This window comes from Taudactylus pleione, unplaced genomic scaffold (genome assembly GCF_031769625.1).
Source record: "Taudactylus pleione unplaced genomic scaffold, aTauple2 ptg000378l, whole genome shotgun sequence".
Lineage (NCBI taxonomy): Eukaryota > Metazoa > Chordata > Amphibia > Anura > Myobatrachidae > Taudactylus > Taudactylus pleione.
Genome location: NW_028284779.1, coordinates 1525124 through 1544767, shown reverse-complemented (window position 1 = coordinate 1544767; position 19644 = coordinate 1525124). Strand labels below are relative to the sequence as shown.

General features: G+C 45.8%; 1 protein-coding gene across 1 annotated transcript; it reads left to right on the top strand.

Moving 5' to 3' along the window:
- Positions 1–2843: 2843 nt before the first annotated feature.
- On the top strand, positions 2844–16535 carry LOC148507923 (epoxide hydrolase 1-like). The gene is made up of 9 exons (XM_088445346.1): positions 2844–2977; positions 6610–6808; positions 11716–11896; positions 12369–12596; positions 12780–12909; positions 13191–13405; positions 14622–14730; positions 14947–15072; positions 16254–16535. The coding sequence occupies exons 1-9, from the start codon at positions 2949–2951 to the stop codon at positions 16453–16455; spliced, it is 1419 nt and encodes a 472-aa protein (XP_088301472.1). The 5' UTR covers positions 2844–2948; the 3' UTR covers positions 16456–16535.
- The last annotated feature ends 3109 nt before the right edge of the window (positions 16536–19644 follow it).

Genomic DNA, 19644 nt, shown 5'->3' with positions numbered 1-19644 from the left:
CTGAAAACCCCATTCATTATGGAAGTTATGGTGTAAGGTTAGAGGGGAAGTGATTACATATATAATATAAAGGTACCATACCTCCCAACATGACTCTCTCCAGGGGGGACACAATGCTCTGGTCCTGGACTTCCCTGGTAATTTATGATTGGTGGCGTTTCCAGAGGTGGGGCTGCAGTCCAGTCCAAAATTCAAATAGGGGAGTCACACCAACTGCCAGTGAGTCCCGGCCAGTGATGTTTGGCAGTGTGTGAAATGACAGTTGGTGTGACTCCCCTATTTGACTTTTGAACTGCGCTGCAGCCTCACCTCTTACCAGGGAAGTCCAGGACCAGAGCATTGTGTCCCTCCTGGAGAGGGTCATGTTGGGAGGTATGAGGTACTGTGGTACTAGTAGGTATAATAATTGTATTATGGTGCCATTGTACATAGAAAATGTATATAACTGTAGTGGCTCGAGCAGAGAAGGTGGCAGAGACCTGTCTAGGACCCCCCGCTGCAGTGAGATATAACTGCCACCAGCCCTGAGTGGGAGAGGAGGGGGTCATGGCCAAGGATATAAATAAGAGGATGCTGCAATGGGTGGCAGTTGAAGAGCGGCAGTTTAACTGGCAGGCGGTGAGCAGCCCACACAGAGAGGTGAAGTGAGGAGAGCCGATGATGTGAAAGTGCAGTAGATCCAGGAGCCACAGAGGAGAGAAGTTGGTGAGACCTGCACCCAGCCCTCATACTCATACATCAGTTACTGACCCGCTGTATACTGGCCAAGCACAATCACACAGTGAATAGGTAGCTTTGGGTCTGCGTCCCAATCAGTGTTAGTGGCGAGAGTTAGTGGGCCACCGTAGGACAGAGCTAAACTCTGTGACCCTGGTGCCGATGGGGAAAAAAAACATTGGATCACAGGGCCTGATTCAGAGCCGGACGCTATTTGCGGACCGTCGTTCTGAAAAAGGGGCCGGATATTTAAGCACTCGCTCTTTGCGGTCTGTTGACGCCTCTATGTCTGAACGAGCGAACGAAACATGCGCTCGCTATTTTGAAAAAACGCCCCCTGGCCGCTCGCATCATACGTCGTCTCCGCTATTTATTAGATTAATCGAGTACATCGAAAGGCGTATGAACTGCTCGCTATTCTTGTGGTAGCATTTTCCTACCGCAATCATGCGAGCAGTTCAGGCTAAAAGACAACCAAGTGACGTAGTCGATGACGCTGCTTTGTCAATTATGCACACCCTTAAAACGCCCGTTTTGACCGTTTGGCACGCCTGCGTTCGGATCTCCACTCCCCGTTTTCAAGTACCTTCCCCTGTTACCACCCACAAACGCCTCATCCTGTCACTCATATTAGCAGGCATTCGCTATTTTGCGAGCACACGATTTCCGACCGCACTGACTGGTTCGCGCATTACAACCCATACGCATGCGCAGATGTGCGAACATCGCTCGGAGCGAACGAGCAGCCGCTTACGAGCGGCTCTGAATCAGGCCCACAGTCTGCTATCGATGGTGGAGACCCATCTGAAATCCCAGTCGATGCTATAACAATAGGTCGTTGTTGGCAAAAAAAAATATATATATATATATATATATATATAAATAAATATGTCAATACACATTCTATATATTGAATGTTCATTTAATCCAAATTGTATCATTAAAATATATAAGTGACATACAAAACATGTAGGCATAATTCATATTATTGACAGTAATATCTAAATATTGAACAGAAATATAGTGTATCTTTTTAGTAAGTAACTTGGCTCATTTAAAGTGCTAGTATTAATGAACTGATGGAACTATACTAAAGTCCAGCATTTAGGAACTATGGCCCTCATTCAGAGCCGTACGCTCTGAGCAGAGCGCACGCTCTGAATGAGGGCCGGCCTCCATGAAAATGGAGCGTCCTCCTGGACGCTCGTATAGCTGTGGGTCACCACCCACAGGCTATACGAGCGTGCAGTTTGATGGCCGCGATGGTCTTGACCATCGCGACCATCGAAACTGCGAGCCGGAGCCTGCGGTTGAGGTTTTTCAACCGCAAGCTCCGGAGTGATTTTGGCTCTATCAGAGCCAAAATCACTCCCACTGACATCACTAGTGATGTCAGTGGGCCGGCTTCTGACGGGAGGCGTTCCCGTGGGAACGCCCCCGGCATGCCTACCAAAGGGGGCGTGCTGTCAATCAACATTGACAGCACGCCCCCTTTGATCGGACACAACGAGCGAAGGACTTTCCTTCGCTCGTCGCGTCTGGCGCATGCGCACGACGGAGCTCCCTCCGTCGTGCGCATGCTCAGTCCAGAACATCGACCCACTTGCGAGCGGACAGCCGCTCGCGAGTGGGTCTGAATCAGGCCCTATAAGTCCTAAATAGGGGTAAATAATAATTTTTTAAACACATCGCCTCCTTTCCTCCCAGGTAGATTTAAATCAATTTAAAAATCGATGTTGGGTTTCTTGGGATAAATCACACATTTGCTTTTTTTTTTTTAAATCAAAATTGCCAGTTAGTAATTGTGTGATTTAGCTCCAGAAACACAACATCGATGTTGATCGGTTTTGATCGTTTTAAAATCGATTAAAATCAACCTTTAGTAAATATACCCCCCCTCCATGGACTAGGGATGTCCATCGACCATCGGTGATTAACCATCGATGTTCGATGGCCATCCCTAGTCCAGGTGTTTATACCTGGGAGGAAAGGAGGAGATGTGTTTCAAAACATATTAGAACTATAACACGTGCACTACAAATGTACAGCAATAAAATGATTATATAAGCAGTTACATAATATAATTACGTTTCCCAGGCTGCCTCTGGGCGGGGAGAAGAACTTTTTTGTTTCCCTGCCAGAAATAAGGTCACAGACAGAGGAGGAGTGAGTGAGGGGAGTGAGGTGTTCTCCTACCCAGAGTGCAGCAGTAACCCAGAGAGGACGGCAAGATGTGGAGACAACTGTTAGAGGATAGCAGGTGAGCTGCGGTATTATGATACAATAGTCTGCTGTAACCTGTTACAAAGTAAGCTGTGCTGTGTACTGCTGAGAACACAGTGACGCTCCCTACACACTGACTAGGGGAAAGTACAGTGATCACCAGTCTCAGTTACGGAAGTTCATTTGTTTAACTGCAAAACTGCAGAACTACAGGGTGAATGATGTCTGGGTACATTACATGTCTGCTTTGTGTAGTCAGTAATAATCTGCAGAATAAATAACTGTATCTGTCAGAGGGTGGGTGGAACAAAGCAATGTTCTGCAGAGCTCTAGGGAGTTGATTATCTAATAACATGCAGAGTATATGATATCACTGTGTATCTGTCAGGGATTAGATGGAACTGTGCAATGATCTGCAACTCTCTAGAGAGGCCAATATTGTAATAATCTGCAGACTATGGGCCTGATTCAGACCCACTCGCGAGTGGCTGTCCGCTCGCAAGTGGGTCGATGTTATGCACTGAGCATGCGCACGACGGAGGGAGCTCCGTCGTGCGCATGCGCCAGACGCGACGAGCGAAGGAAAGTCCTTCGCTCGTTGTGTCCGATCAAAGGGGGCGTGCTGTCAATGTTGATTGACAGCACGCCCCCTTTGGTGGGCGTGCCGGGGGCGTGCCTCCCTGATGGGGGCGTTCCCACGGGAACGCCTCCCGTCAGAAGCCGGCCCACTGACATCACTAGTGATGTCAGTGGGAGTGATTTTGGCTCTGATAGAGCCAAAATCACTCCGGAGCTTGCGGTTGAAAACCTCAACCGCAGGCTCCGGCTCGCAATTTCGATGGTCGCGATGGTCTCGACCATCGCGGCCATCACAAAGCACGCTCGTATAGCCTGTGGGTGGTGACCCACAGCTATACGAGCGTCCAGGAGGACGCTCCATGAAAATGGAGCCCGGCCCTCATTCAGAGCGTGCGCTCTGCTCAGAGCGTACGGCTCTGAATGAGGGCCTATATGAATATATCACTATGGGACCCATTTATCATTTTATATTGGTGGCTTAATCCCTGAAAACTCCTGATTTCGTGGGTTAACCGCAAATATTACATTTCCCCCAGATGTATAACAGAAGGACCACAGCAGATGTCTCCGATACCTCCATTCATGCCGACAGCTCCATCCCCCCCATAGATTTCTGAGAGAGGCGTTAGTAAATATAGCAATAACGTCTGGAATGCAATAGCCCTGTGTAGGCTATGGGCTACACATCGTGGATGCAGTCAGCAGAGGGTTCCCCCGGAATGGGCGCTGTGCATGTGTGAGGTCAGCAGGTCCGCGGATGCACAGCTGCTCCTGCGGCTCTCGGAGGACATCGCAGGGTCTGGCTCTTTACGGAGCCGATGCGGGTGCTCTATAATTCTGCTGTGTGATCATGGGCGCTAATATTGCGCCCAGATTGCATTGTAAATGTGATTAATAATATATGGGCTCCCATGTATCTGTCAAGTGTTTGATTGAACAGAGCAATGTCCTGCAGATCTCTGAGTAGGGATGGACATCGCGAAGCCGATGGTTAGCATCCATGGATGTTTGCAATTCATTGGAAGTACTTTTTCCATTGAATAGAAGAAATTCGATGGTTGCCAGCCATCGGATACAGCTTTCCGATACCCATCCGATGGCTGGCTTTTTTTTTCAGTTGTGGACACCCGGAAGGTGGCCCCAGCTCAGCTAAAGCATACCTCCCAACTGTCCCACAGTGGGAGAATAGCGCACGGCATCTATTCACAGTGTAGGGGGAGCCTGGGTGCTGTGAGGCTCCACCCCCTTTCTGGGCGCCAGAAACAGCAAGGCTGGGAGGTGTGGCTAAAGTGCACATGTGCAAAGCTATGACTGCTTTTGCGCATATGCGAAGTACAGGGTTGCGTACAAAAAGGTGTGAATCCAGGGTGAGATAAGGTCTTGAGGGGGACGAACTGCGGTGCTGTTTCTGGCACTTATATGCTTTTGCGATGGCATCTCATCCCCACCACGGCTAATTGGGTTGAGCCCTAAGAATCAGGCCCACAGGGTTTACTACTAACATTGCTGTAAGGTGCAAATCTGCAATAAATGTAGCAGTCTTTTAGTTGCTGGAGCCGTAATAACTTTAGACACTTTAAAAAAGAACTAATATATATATATATATCACAGCAAAATAATACATATTTGAATTTAGTTATTATAATGTACATTAGGAATGTGCAGAGAATATAAATACAAATCAGACGATACTATAAACAGGGTTTTGCAGTACACTTAAAGTTAATCCTCTCTGTTTAAAATAAAGAATCATGTTTATTAAATCTGTTTAGCCTGTAGGGATTAGTTGCTTTATTACAGTAGCATCATATTAGACAGTTGTCCCCAGAGCTGACACTCAAATCTGGATAGTCACTTTGTCGTGCTTTAACCCCATCCGCTGCAGGACCACTCTCATTGACACTGGGATGTACTTCTTCCACTTTTAGTGTTCTATACTCTGCCCTCCCCTCAATAGTCACAATTGGCCAGTCTCTCACACAGGTCCCTCTATAGATATCTCTACAGTGGACAACTACACTCCCAAATTCCAGGGTTACAAGATATTGTGGCAGCTACTGGCTTGGCCGAGCTTTTGCTCAATGTCAGCGTTCAACGAACTCCTCTCTGGTTCTGGAGCCGCTAGCACACTGGTACTGTTATCCATACGTGCCTACCCTCCCAGTTCGGCCGGGAGCCTCACTAGATAGTGAGGTAGGAGATCCACACTCACAACCTGAGGCCAAGTACAAGAGGATGTCAATGTTTTCCCCAAGCACTGGAAGGCACATTCAGAAATTTCTCTCAAAATTTGAATCTGTGGAAAACGAGACAAAAGTGAACGTGTCCAGAGACCTGGACCACCGCTTCCCCCATCCCATTCTCCATGCTGAGGTACCCGTTTAATCAGGGCTGGATTAATGGCCACATGCGCCTGGAGCTGAAAATGATCAAGGTCTCATGTTATTCTGCTACACAGAGTGGCAGTAAATTGGCACATAACTCTCTAACTGCCAGGCCGACCGTGACGTTGCAGCTCCTATAGGGGAGAGAGCCTTCAAATTGGGACTGTCCCACTGAAATACAGGCAGTTGGGAGGTATTATTTAATGTTCTCATTTTACTTCTATAGTCCAATTCTTCTCATATCGGGTAATCCATTTTAAAGGGGTACTGCATAGGTATTGGGGAGCCTATTTAAATATCATCTGGAGGACGATAACTGGAAATAAATCGTACATAAAAAATGATTTTCTGTGAAATAAGCCCAAATATGAGCTTTCCGTTTCACTGCGCATGCGCAAAACTACAGAGACTGGCCCAAAGAATCCGTAATCTAATTCTGCTCTAGACCATTTTTCGGTTGTTGTTTTTTTTTTATTAACTTTTTTTATTATTATTATTATTATTATTATTATTATTATTATTATTATGGTGAATTTAATAAATTTAAAATAACTCTCATTTCTCAGTTTTCAATTTGAAGTGACTCCAGCAATTGGGGCATAATCTGAAACCAGGACTTTATACTATTTTGAAAGTCTGTGGTTCTTCTGTCTGTTTTATATGAAAATTATCACATATAAGTCAATATATATTCACCTTTTTTTAGGTGTGCCTTTAATGAGCACTGGCCACGCAGCGCCTTGATTCCAGTCGGGGGCGCACTGATTTGCTGGATGTTATATCGGCGCAGGAAGCCAACCATAGAGATGGGGGATGGATGGTGGGGAAGCGGAGAGAAACCGCAGAAGAATGAGGACGTCCGCGTGAGACCTTTCCGCCTCGAGGTGTCCGATGCAGACATCCAGGTACCAGAAGTAGCCGCCTGCGTCACATGAGATACAAATAGTGTGTAGTGTTCATTCTATTACCCTGCCCCTGTCACAACCCGTGCAGTTCCTCTTCCCCTTGCCTGCGGTGTGGCTCTCTGCTCTGGTGCTTCTAGCACACTCTGGTCTGTAGCTCAGCAGTTTGTTGCATCAGCTTTGTGTGCTAGAAGCACCAGAGGAGAGAGCGACACCCCAGGCAGGAAAGAGGAACTGCACGTGACAGATGCAGGGTGCTAGAATGAACATTAGTGTGCGTATCTGTAACGGAAGCTTATTACAATGGAGGATTGTGATTCTGGTAACAAGGCAGCTGCTTTAATAACACTCCCCGTCCCCAACTTATAACTCCTCTGGAATCAAAGCGGCCATAGCAGCATATTAATATTTATGTAACACTGTAATTACAACATTAAACTTCAATGGGTGTAGTAGGTATTATGCGTCCGGCTGTTTAAATCCCGACAGCGGCACCCCGGCAAGGGAGAAAATCCAGATCGTCCCTAAGGTAAATATCGCTAACTTAATTCCCCCCCCCCTAACCCTAACCCTCCCTTAGGGGTGCCTAACCTTAACCTCCCCCCCCAAGTGCCTAAACCTAACCCCCCCCTTCCCTGCCGCCTAAACCTAACCCCCCCTTCCCTGCCGCCTAAACCTAAGTCCCCCGGGGGGGTGCTTAACCTCCCCCGGGATTCCTATCCCTAATCCCCCTTCCCCTAGCCTAACCCTAACCTCCCGGGGGGTTGCCTAACCCTAAGTCTCCCCCGGGAGCCCTAAACCTAAACCTGCGGCTGTACGCACCTGTCGGTATTCCAGCGTCTGGTTAATGACAGACGTTTAGATTTAGACGCCTGTCATTAGTACCACGCCGGGATTAGAACGTCTGGAAGCCGGCGGTCGGGATTCAGATCGTCGGCTTCCAAACTACATCCCACTTCAATGACAGAAGTCCATACAGTATAGGAAGCCCCATAGAGGTCATCCAAAGTGTCAACATTATCATGGTCGCTACCCCAGCTGCACTGCATCGACTTGGAACCCACACGGAATACAGGGGTCTATGTACTAAGCCTTGAAGAGAGAGAGAGAGAGTGTCCAGAGATAAAGTACCAACCAATCAGCTCCTAACTCACGTTACATGCTGTGCTTGAAAATGAGTTAGGAGCTGATTGGCTGGTACTTTATCTCCGCCCACTTTATCTCTCTCCAATGCTTTAGTACTTAGACCCCGCAGTATTCTCAGCCCTGTAATGAGTACCCACTAAGGGCAACCCCTGTAAAACTCATGCCATGCTATAGGGAGCATCTTCCGACACACGGCGCACACAGGTGTCCCTTAGCATGTAACGCTTTACAGATTACATACAGTGTAAACAGAACATGGAACACTACTATAGCGCTGGTTAAACATGGCAAAAATGGCAGTGGTTATGGTGGTACCGGAAATAATTGTATAAATGTAAGAAACTCCAGTGGATACAGGCCATTCTTTTTTATTATCCCAACCTTATTCAACCCCCCCATGACCTTCCACCTCCTGCAAAGAACAATTTTTGGACCAAACAAAAACAAACTTGATCCGGTCAGTGAATGCACACCTAGGCCTAATGCCCACATAATTACCACCTGCGCACTCCGTCAATATCACAGGAGCCCGATCCAAGAATGCCAAACATTTGATCTTTACACATTCCCACACCAGATCTCTCAGTGCACAATGCACAGAATGGCCAAAAATCTGTAGCAGGCAGAAAAAATAAATCATAACGACCACAAAATGAAACACAAAATAAATATATTAGCAGATAGAGGTAGTACACATGCCTCAGCAGGTGGCACATAACCAGATACAACCACCCCACGTGCCCTAGCTAGTGTCCTATTACCAGACTGTGACTGATGTGTGTGCTACTTCAGTCAGGAGAGTGTCACCGTTTAGGAGCGTATTTCATGTGACAACCTTTATTACAGCAGTAACAGTGACTGGAGAGGAATTCATGTAGGTACAAAGAGGACAGGATAATGAACAATATACACAGGGTCTATAAACGGGAGCAAATAAACATAGAAACAACTGTGACTGGATAGGCTGCTGGCGCAACTCTCCGAAATACTGGACTGATTAACTGGTAACAAAGTCCAGGATTGGAGAGATGAAGCAAGCTGCAGGTAATATTATATGTCACTGCGATGGCCACAGAATAAGTGCTAAATCACAGGCTGGAACAGTGATCCATATTACAGCGAGTAGTAAAGAACAAAGACACACTATTACCTGATTCCTGAGACAGAGAGCACGAAGACAATGTACATTTGTGAAGTCCGGAGGTGCTGATTTACAGGAGTACATAATGCAGTAGGTATGTACCTGCAGGCAGGGCCAGATTACCAATGGGCGAATGGGCCTCCACATGTAAATAGGCCCAGCTGGCCACACTGTCGACCTTAAATCCTGTTTATTACAACTGTACTTGTATTTTGCACACACACTTTTTTTTTTCTTGTACTTAGGGCCTGATTCTGACCAGCTCATGAGCGCTGTACGCTCGCAAGCGGGTCGATGGTGCCTAAGTGTGCATGCGCACGACGGAGGGAGCTCTGTCGTGCGCATGCGCGAGACCCGGCGAGCGACGGGGAATCCGTCGCTCGGGGTCTTGCACCAAAGGGGGCGTGCTGTCGATGGTGAGTGACAGCACGCCCCCTTTGGTGGGCATGCCGGGGGCGTGGCTGCCAGACGGAGGCGTTCCCATGGGAACGCCTACCGTCTGAGTCCGGCCCCACTGACATCAGTAGTGATGTCAGTGGGAGTGATTTTGGCTCTGATGGAGCCAAAATCACTCCAGGGCTTGCGGCCACGAGACCCTACCGCAGGGTCTCATCGCAAGGCCGATGGTCTTGACCATCGCGACCATCATCATGGACGCACGCTATAGCTGTGGGTGGTAACCCACAGCTATGCGAGCGTCCAAGAGGCCGCTCCAAGTTGAGGTAGGAGGGCCCTGATTCAGAGCGAGCGCTCTGGTCAGAGCGTCCGGCTCTGAATCAGGCCCTTAGTTCTGCTGGGTCGGACGACATATCGGGCACATTGTCTAGTGTGTACCCGCTATGTCGCTGATGAGGCGCGCTCCCGCGAGTCGTCAGCGGCGTCGCGTGTCGGACCTGCATGCAGGTCCGACGGGCGATATCATTAGCCAATATCGATATCTCGCTGTCGCTCCCGGTTTCGGCAAGTGTGTATGCACTTGCAGATGCCGGCACCCTGCTGGGTTCCATCGCTTGCGAGGTCGGTACACACTAGACAATGTGGGTGTATTAAGCCTTGTACAGAGATAAATTGGGGAAATTACCAAAAGTAACCAATCTGCTGCTGTCATTTATCTAGCACTGTCTATAAATGTGACAGAAACTGATTGGTTGCTTTCGACAACTTTATCTCTCTCCAAAACTTGATACATCTCCCCTTGGGGCTGAGAGTGTAGGAGATGTACAAGTCTATATGGCACTGGCCACACACACGCATACACAGCACTGGTCACACCCAAGGGCGCTGAGAGGGGGGGGGAGCGGGTACAAATTACCCGGGCCCAGGCTTGCTGTACAGGCCCGGCGGGGACGAGTCCGGCACCGCTCCCCCTCCCTCTTAAGTCACAGCAGCCCAGCACACGCTGCTGTGTGCTGGGCTGCACTGGGAGACTGCTCGCGGCTGCTAACGCAGCAGCCGGAGCGATCTACTATGCCTATGGGGGTAGCGATCACACTGATCGCGCCCCCCAATTGCTGTGCGCCGGGCTGAGGTGCACACAGTGCCCCCCATCAGCGCAGCAAAAATGTTTTTTCCTCTAAGGGGGTGTGGCCATGCTTACCGTGATTAGGGCACGCCCTCTGTCACCTGGGTGCGGCTGTCAGCGGCCCTGGTCCCACCTGCACATCACTGGCCACTATGCTCCACTTCTCACAATAGGTCCTTGATCATTTGTAATCTGGCTCTGCCTGCAGACGGATACTATGGAACAGGCCAAGCAGACTTCACCAAAAGAGCGTTTTGTGCTCACACATTTTTACAATCCTAGATGGTTACATGAGAAAACATGAATACATTGCTTCAAGGGTTGCAATAAAGTCAATATAACCCCACCATACACATAATGCCCCAGTGTAAAACACAAGGTAAAGGACTAATGGAATTCAATAAAAAGACCATTTATTATGTGACACCAGTGTTCAGGCCTTACCTGTTATAATAGTGCCAGCTTTATGTCACAGGGTCACTTTAAGTGGCAGAGATATCAGTAATGCTCACATAGGAACATAATAATTAGTTATAGGGTTTTAGATCTGATAATTGCTATTTTTTATCACCGCCATTCACGGCAGTAAGAAATGATTTACCGCTCGAACGTTTCGAAACACACATGCAGGGGCAGGAGTGCCGGAAGTAGCCCGTCCCTGTGATGTGATAGCGGTGAAGTGATCGCATCAATATTATTATTATTGAGACTCCTGCACGCTACGGTTCATGCACGATCCACCGACCACTCATGTGCGTTTGCCATTGCTGGGAAGGGATTCTGGAGGAACCCTCTCCCGGTAAATTTTGAAAAGTGTAACCTTCAGGTGTAAGCTGCTGGGGCCAAACTCCTGAATGCTTCACATTCCGGGGCTTGGTAAATCTTTCGGCTTCACCATCTCCATAGAAGCCTATGCTATCTGAAATTTTCCTTCATACGTATATAGGTGATACTTAATATTTACAGGTATCGCCTGATAATGGGTGTTTTCGCGGAATATGCCACAATTATTTTATTTGATAAATTACATTTATGATGATTTATTTAAGTTTTGTTGAATCACTAACTGAGCCCCTCATTGTTCCGTTATTGATGCTTCAGGATCTACACGAGCGCCTGGACAGGACACGTTATGTCTCTCCTCTGGAAGACTCACAGTTTCATTATGGTGTCAATGGCCCAGAGCTCGAGAAGATTGTCTCCTACTGGAGGGACACGTTCGATTGGGGCAAACAGGTGGAAATCATCAACCAATACCCGCACTACAAGACCAGCATTGAAGGTAAGTTCTCCATGGACAAGAACAGATCATGGATATCCTATATTTGTGATTCGTGTGAGGATCAGATGTTTGTGGTTTATACCAGGCTATTCTTTCCTATAGACTACTATTGTTCCACGTCCCATAACTGTACTGTATTGCACTTATTTTATATTGACGTTGATGAGCGTTTATTTGTATATGGCTTTTATGTCTTTCTGCTGTTATATGCTCCTTAATTCGATTCATAAATGTTTTTGTCAAGAATATGTCTTCCTGTTAGCGGGCCTTTGCCCAACGCAAATCTTTTGCATTCACATTTTCGGGAACATAGAGCAAATGGCATTGACACATCACCTGTATTATGGATCACTGATCCCTATTGAGAACATTCGATTATTCACAAACATGGTTATAGTGAATGTAGGATGAACCTCTGATGCTCTCTTTAGATAACTATAATATTTGCATTTCGTTTCTGTTTTACCTGCAGGGCTGGAGGTTCATTTCATACATGTAAAGCCTCCACACCTTCCTCCTGGGCAGAAGGCTATTCCCCTCCTCATGGTTCATGGTTGGCCAGGTTCCTTCTATGAGTTCTACCACATCCTTCCACTCCTAACGGAACCAGGGAAACACGGTCTAGACCCTAATCTCACATTTGAGGTCATCTGTCCCTCTATCCCAGGATATGGCTTTTCCGAGGCTCCACACAAGAAAGGTTAGCTAACGCGTTTCGGAGTTCACCGTTACAGCTGGAGTTGTGTGGAGGGAGGATCAAGGTTAATAGATGTCCAGGCAGCAGATAACTGAACATGAATGATTTCAAAATTGTGGTATAGTTTGTACAAGTGTAAGGTGCAATTATATACTGTATTAATTAGATTTATCTTTCCATGAACAGGTTTTAACGCCACGTCTGCTGCTCGCATTTTCTACAAACTGATGCTCAGACTGGGGTTTAATGAGTTCTATCTGCAAGGAGGGGATTGGGGAAGTTTAATAACCACAACCATGTCCCAGTTGAAACCAGAGTAAGTAGATGATATAAATAGTATATAGATATTGGGATCATTTTAAAATGAAAACCTCAAAGTCACAAGAACTTTAATGGCAATACATTTATTTACAGCTCATATAGATATGATATAGCGCTCTTCTTCGCTGTGGCTGAATTAGATTTAGAGCTTGTAACACATATATATATAAACTCTTGTTCAGTTTTATGTATTCAGATTTGGACATATTTCCTAATGAGGGCTTCTCAGCAATGCAGGCGTCAGATTTACACTAGTAACATTTTTGTCTTTTGCAGGTCAATAAAGGGACTCCATTTGAATGTAGTTTTTATAAACAGGGGAGGGTTCAAAATGCTGATCTCATTACTCCTTGGCCGTTATTTGCCTTGGTTAGTGGGCATGACGCGAGAAGATGTCAGACGTATCTACCCTTACTTTGAGAAGAATGTATATGCATTGTTACTGGAGTCTGGATACCTCCACATTCAAGCTACCAAGCCAGATACCGTAGGTAAACCGACCGTTCTTTTTATTAATGGAGGACATGACACATAGAGATCTAAGCTGCATGGTAAAGAAAGAAAAACTGCTTCTCTCATATATATAAATTTTTTTGTTAATAAAGTTGACCACGCATTTTGTAATTTTGTTGCCCAGTTCGAATGATTTATAAAGTCCGTGTCTGTGTGTGGTTCTGCCTACCATCAAAGATGGCCAGGAAAAACTGGTATCACTATCTATCTGTATGTGGGCATATGCCAATTTAGCTAATGTAGTCCCATAAGTTGTGTTAATTCTAAGCATCAAACAATCACATCTGTCGAGTTTGGCCACCCACATGTTTATCCAAACTAGACATAGATCTGGTTGTGCAGCACCATAGGGCCAAAAATCGAGATTTAAAGCAATTGAACAGCTTGAGAGCCTGGTTCCGAGTTATGCTGGGTACACACTGGCAGATATATTGGCTGATCAATTGATCAACCAATATATCTTGTGTGCGTCGGCCAGTTTGTACCAGCGATATATGTCTGCGAACTACAGTGCTGCACAGCTGATGCTTAATATATCTTCAGAAATATTGGGGCATCGCACTGTGTGTAGGGGTGGTCAGCCGTCCACCCGCACAGTGGCACGCCCCCCCGGCCAGCAGAACCCGGACCAGAAGACAGATGATGGTTGCTCAGTGTGTATGAACAACCATTGTCTTCAGATATATCTGTAAGGTGTGTACCCAGCTTTACAGAGATGTTGTCCCTATTAATTCATCCATCCATTCATTCATTCATCACTATTGTCGCACATTTATGTTTTGCAAGAAATCAGATGGATCTCTGGGTATGTTCAACCCTTCAAAGCCCACAATTCCGCCCACACACTCATGACACGCCCTTGGGATTTCGCCTATATTCCCATGACACGTCCTTGGGATATTTAGCCTATGTGTCGATACCCAGTTGTCACCAATTTATACAAATTTAGCCACAAAGGAGATGCGTCGGTAACCGAATCTCCCCTAGTTGCTCAAAGTTGCGCATGCTCGGCTTGGACTCATGTGCAGTGTGCAAAATCGTAAGGTTATTTTAAGATTTGCTAATTCAGCCAGAGCTTTCAAATCTGCTCAATCTGCTTCTACAGCCAGGATGGCTCAAATATAGTTTGCTCAACATATCAGTGCCATCAAGTTTTGTTCTATTAATGTTCCTCCTCTGTTCCCACGCCACTAGGCTCAGCTCTGAATGACTCTCCTGCTGGACTTGCTGCCTACATATTAGAGAAATTCTCTACATGGACAAATCCAGATTTCAAAGAACTTGAGGATGGTGGCCTCCAAAGGTTAGACACGAAGTGATGATGTTATGGGACTTCTAGTGGTATTGAAAAAGCTGTAAACTTGCTGATTAATCACATATAAGTACTGTAGTAGTATTATCTCTAAAACTAGGGGAGAAATAGAGAAATTACTGTATACTTTCCTCTGACCAACTTCTATTGTTGTGGAAGTCCTATCAAGCACCGACCTATTGATACATATTGTGGTTTTTGTTATAGGAAATACTCCATGGATGACCTTCTCACGAATGTGATGATCTACTGGGTAACCGGATCAGTCACGTCCTCAATGAGGTTCTACAAAGAGAACTTTACCCGGGACTTCCAGAAATCTCCATTAAACTGGTAAAAGAGCTTTGCTTTCCAGCTTTGAAGGTCTAAAAAGAAGTGTATGGTCCAGGAAGAAGAAGAATAATATTATTCAAGGTTGATGATTAGGAATAGCTCTGCTTTGTGATGTGGAGGATTCTTGTGAATGGTTTGGAAATCGCTATACTTGGGGCAGTGCATGATAATCGATGTATGACATTAGATATATGATATTAGATATACAGGGTGGCCATAATTAAGCTTCAGCTATTCAGAGCTGTCTGTAGATGGATCTAACAACCAGAATGCCATCAAATTTGGTAGGTACACTAAGTAAGACATGGGAAGCAGGATTCCGCCAGAAAAATAATTTTGTGCAAAAAGTCACCAATAGGGGAAATTTGCTGCTGTAGAATATGAAAAGAGCGCGACAATGGTCAGACAAATGTCTTCTTACTGTGTTACCTTTATTGTGTTGCACTAAAGATAATTGTTCATTGCAGCTTAGTCTTGTTATTCATTCGTCTGTCCATTTTCATGCTGGCTTCACCTTGTACAGCGCCATATTCCCCCCCTATTGGGGGCTTTTTTGCAATAAAATGTTTTCCCGCTGAATCCTTCCCATGTCCTAATTCGTCTCCTTACCAAATTTGGTGACATTCTGGTTGTTCGCTCAAGCTACATATGGCTCTGAAGAGGGGAACTTTAATTATGGCCACCCGGTATGTGAAAACAAAATGCACCCAAAGTCAGCCATCTTTCTTCCCAAACCCATGCACTTTGGATGAAATCGGGGCGCATCCACACAAATGGAGGTGCACAGCACCCCCAAAGAGGAAAACGCCCTGTACTTCTGCCAGTAGCATTACAGTATATTGATCACTTAGTGTACTTTGACACAAATGGGTTCCAACCTGCAAACCGATTATAAATCTAACTGTTGGGCTCAGTACTTTCCAGGTGAAGATAATTACTATCATTTGAATTGAATCGGCAAAGTGGCTTATGTCAGAAGTAGTGACCGTCTGCCTTGTTCATACTTCTCCCCCTGTAGTACTATTCAGCCGGTAATAAACTCGGGGGCAGGGCTAGCACCAGATGCGCATTTTGTGACATCTACTTACGCGTTTCATCAATGTCCAGTTTCCTTCATTACCTTTCTTATAGAGATACTATAGTGTGATCTAGTATCTGATATTGAGGTGTTATTATTTTAGGACTCCTGTGTATGTACCCACTGGAATTGCAGCCTTCCCCTGCGAACTGATGCACATGCCAAGGGTATGGGCTAAGGAGAGGCACAAGAAAATCATCACTTACACGTACATGCCACGCGGGGGACACTTTGCTGCCTTTGAAGAGCCCGAACTTCTCGCCCGCGATATCCAGAACTTTGTATCTAAGGTGGAAAAAAAATAAGCCTGAAAGATAAGGTGTGAAAGAGAGGATGCAGCCTGTACGTTTGTCAGTTTAATAAAAGTTACTTTGGAATATTGTGACTGGTCTCACCTAGTCTACTATACTGTAACATGGCAACTAACCTTAAGATTTTTTGTACGGATATATTATGTTACAAGATCCTGGCTGGCACACAATACACCACGAAGGAAAACAAATGATCTGGTCCCCATGAGGGAAAAGAAATAGATCCTTAATGCCGCATTGGAAAATGTTCAATGAGTAAAATGGGATGTGATCAATAATCCGACCGCAGGGATTCCGGCGCTCAGAATGAGTTTGTAGCAGCGTTGCATGAAGACAAAGACAATAGACACAACTGTGTGCGTTTCTGCGTCCATCTCTGACTTCAGTATTGGTTTTGCCCCAAAATTAGGGGATTGGGGCAGAATTCCATTGAATCTGGGGTGTGGCTTAGTTTGTCCCAATTTTACTTGTCAATATGTTGGAAAGTATAAATTCATAGAACTTAGAAAATAAATCTCAATATATATTGGAATATAATGATGAAAATATAGGGCCTGATGCTGAGTTGACTGCAAATACATCATAGATTCATATTGCGGTGCGCCCGCCTACTATACATGCACTTGGTTTGATACTTGTTATCATCAGCGTAGACTTGTGTGGTAACCAGGAGTAATGAGTTGTGTAGGGTAAACACAGACAGGTCAGTGGTACCTTATTCAAGCGCAGCTTCAAGGATAGACTCTTGCTCCAGCACTTCAACCACAGCAGCACTGTTCTTCCTTCCAACCACACCACAGCAGAGAGGCAAAGGTTCTCCCCACCCCCCCAGAAATAAACAATGGCAGACTGTGGTTATGCAAAAGAAGTTTACATTTATTTTTGTCAACCCCAAGTGCCTGGAATGGGTTATTGAAATTAAATAGGTTTGCTTCAAGTGTTTAATAAGTCACACAAATCACAATAATAATAGAATTCGCTCTTTCACTCTACACTATGGTCTTAAATGCTAAATATGATTCCAGAGTTTCATACAGACCTATTTACTGTATATATTAAACACTAAACATAACTGTATAGATAAACTCTAGTCCTCTCTGACAGGTCATGTTTGCAGTATTTCTATCTGCGGAAACTGATGGGATAATTACTGACCCTGCAAAATAAATTAACTCACCTGTGAAAGATTTAAGAAAACATGACCTGTTGGGGGGACTGGAGTTGAGAATCACAGTTCTAGCTCAATAAAGATTCCAGTCAAATAGATGACTATTTCCTATACTAAAAGAGCAATGTCCGTAGGACAATAATACTGTCCTAATAGCTTCAGATGATGGACCTAACATTGGTAACCCAGGCTATTGGTAACTATGCAGGTGCATGTTGGGGCCTTTTAACTCTTTATGAACAATGGAAGACTTTCCCTTTAAGATGTAAATGTAGCAGCGCTTGTATGTAGTACATATAGCACATGTCACTTTGTCAATTGTCCTATTAAACATTAAGGGTCTAATTCTGAGTTGGACGCAGCGGAACAATGTTTTGTTAGTACAGAGCTGCAGTACAAAGTCAGATGCAGAGTAGCAGAAATAAGAGGGGGGTTCCTGGGCAGTGACTGAGAGGCAACGGGGGTGGCTAAATGGACGCACGGAGATATTGCGTCTTGTGGGGTTGTCGCTGTTTGTGCGTTTTTGAACGCAATCACTTTCAGGGCTGTAGCTAAGGGCGTGCGACCAGTGCCACCGCACAGGGCGCACTGCAGCCTGTACTGCCAGCACAGGGCGCATTTGAACCCTGTATGGCGCTGCACGCAGTTGTTCACTTAGGAGGCCATATTCAGACCGATAATCTGCACCTGCCATAGAGTTGGTGCAAGTTTCGATGGTGCGACCGATCGTGGTGTCTAATGATGCACTAAAGGGGTATTTCAGCATCTACAGACCATGAAAGTGGCGTCACAGTCCTTGCACATTGGGAAGCGAGGAGATCAGCGAAGGGCTTTGTAGCCCTGACACCTACGCGCCAGCACCTGGCTCAGAATCAGGTCCTAAGATGCTACTTGGTGCCAAATAGGGACAATGTCTATGGGCCTAATGCAGATTAGTACGTAAACCCGAATCCGATTGTTTGGGGTCCTTCAACCTCACTAGCAGATCCCCCCCCCCCCCCAAGTCGCAGCATGATTGACATGCAGCGGCATTTAAAGATTCCCCAATCCACCAATTTGAGCCCATACATTGGCAGATCTGTCTTTCCTGAAAATGATGTGCAATCTTGAAAGGCTCAACAAATTACTAGTAACGGTCTGCAAATCAGCGGATTGTTACCATACGCTAGCAATCTACAACCCCGATTGGTCTGTGAAATCCAACATGTGGGACAGCCTGATTCACCAATTCCAATCACTTTTTGGTTGGAATTTGTGATCTGGGAACCACATATATTGCAGATTTTGTTTCACAATAGTCTGCAAAAAATTGATTACTGATGGGGCCTTAACTGTGCTTCTTGGTATAACCAGGCAGCAAGAGAGAGTGGCTGCAAGAGCAGCTGCATTTCCAACCATCACTGAATCAGGCACTAAGGCACTATCTACCAGCTATCCAGGTGGGGCAGATTCAAAATGTGCAGAGATTTAGATTTTGGAGGAGTGTTTCCAAATTGTAATCTAAAATGCAGTATAAAATGAAAGCTATCCAGCTGGTATTTACCCCACATGCAAAAACAAATGTATGTACTTGCACCATACATGCCTACCCTTCCGGAATTCGCGGGAGGCTCCCGATTTTTCGGGTAACCCCCCACACCCCCGGAAGAGTAGGCACTTCTCCCGTATTCTGCCCACTTCCTAGTTAAGTAGGCAGAATGGGTAGAATAATAGCGGGGATCGGCGGGTAAGTGCGTTGGGGCAGGGCCTAATTACCCAATTCTATGGGAATCGTGTCATTTAGCCCCACCCCTATTTTAAATATTGTTATCGCTGCAAATTCCCGCGAGGAGCAGGGCTTAATGACGCAATTTCAGACGGCTCAGCCCGCTTGCCTCTCCTCCCCGGGAGGTAGGGAAGTATGAATTGTACTCCTTGCTTTGCAACATGGTTTATCCAAGTACACAGTTACTTCTCTCTGTTACTCTATTCCCAAATCAAACTCAGGCCCCCGGTGCAGCCAAGATCGCATTGCG

Coding starts and splice junctions, on each gene's coding strand:
- LOC148507923 (XM_088445346.1), top strand. CDS start 2,949: ATGTGGAGACAACTGTTAGAGGATAGCAG. Junction 11,897..12,368: donor CTACAAGACCAGCATTGAAG/GTAAGTTCTCCA, acceptor TTTTACCTGCAG/GGCTGGAGGTTCATTTCATA. Junction 15,073..16,253: donor CAGAAATCTCCATTAAACTG/GTAAAAGAGCTT, acceptor TTATTATTTTAG/GACTCCTGTGTATGTACCCA.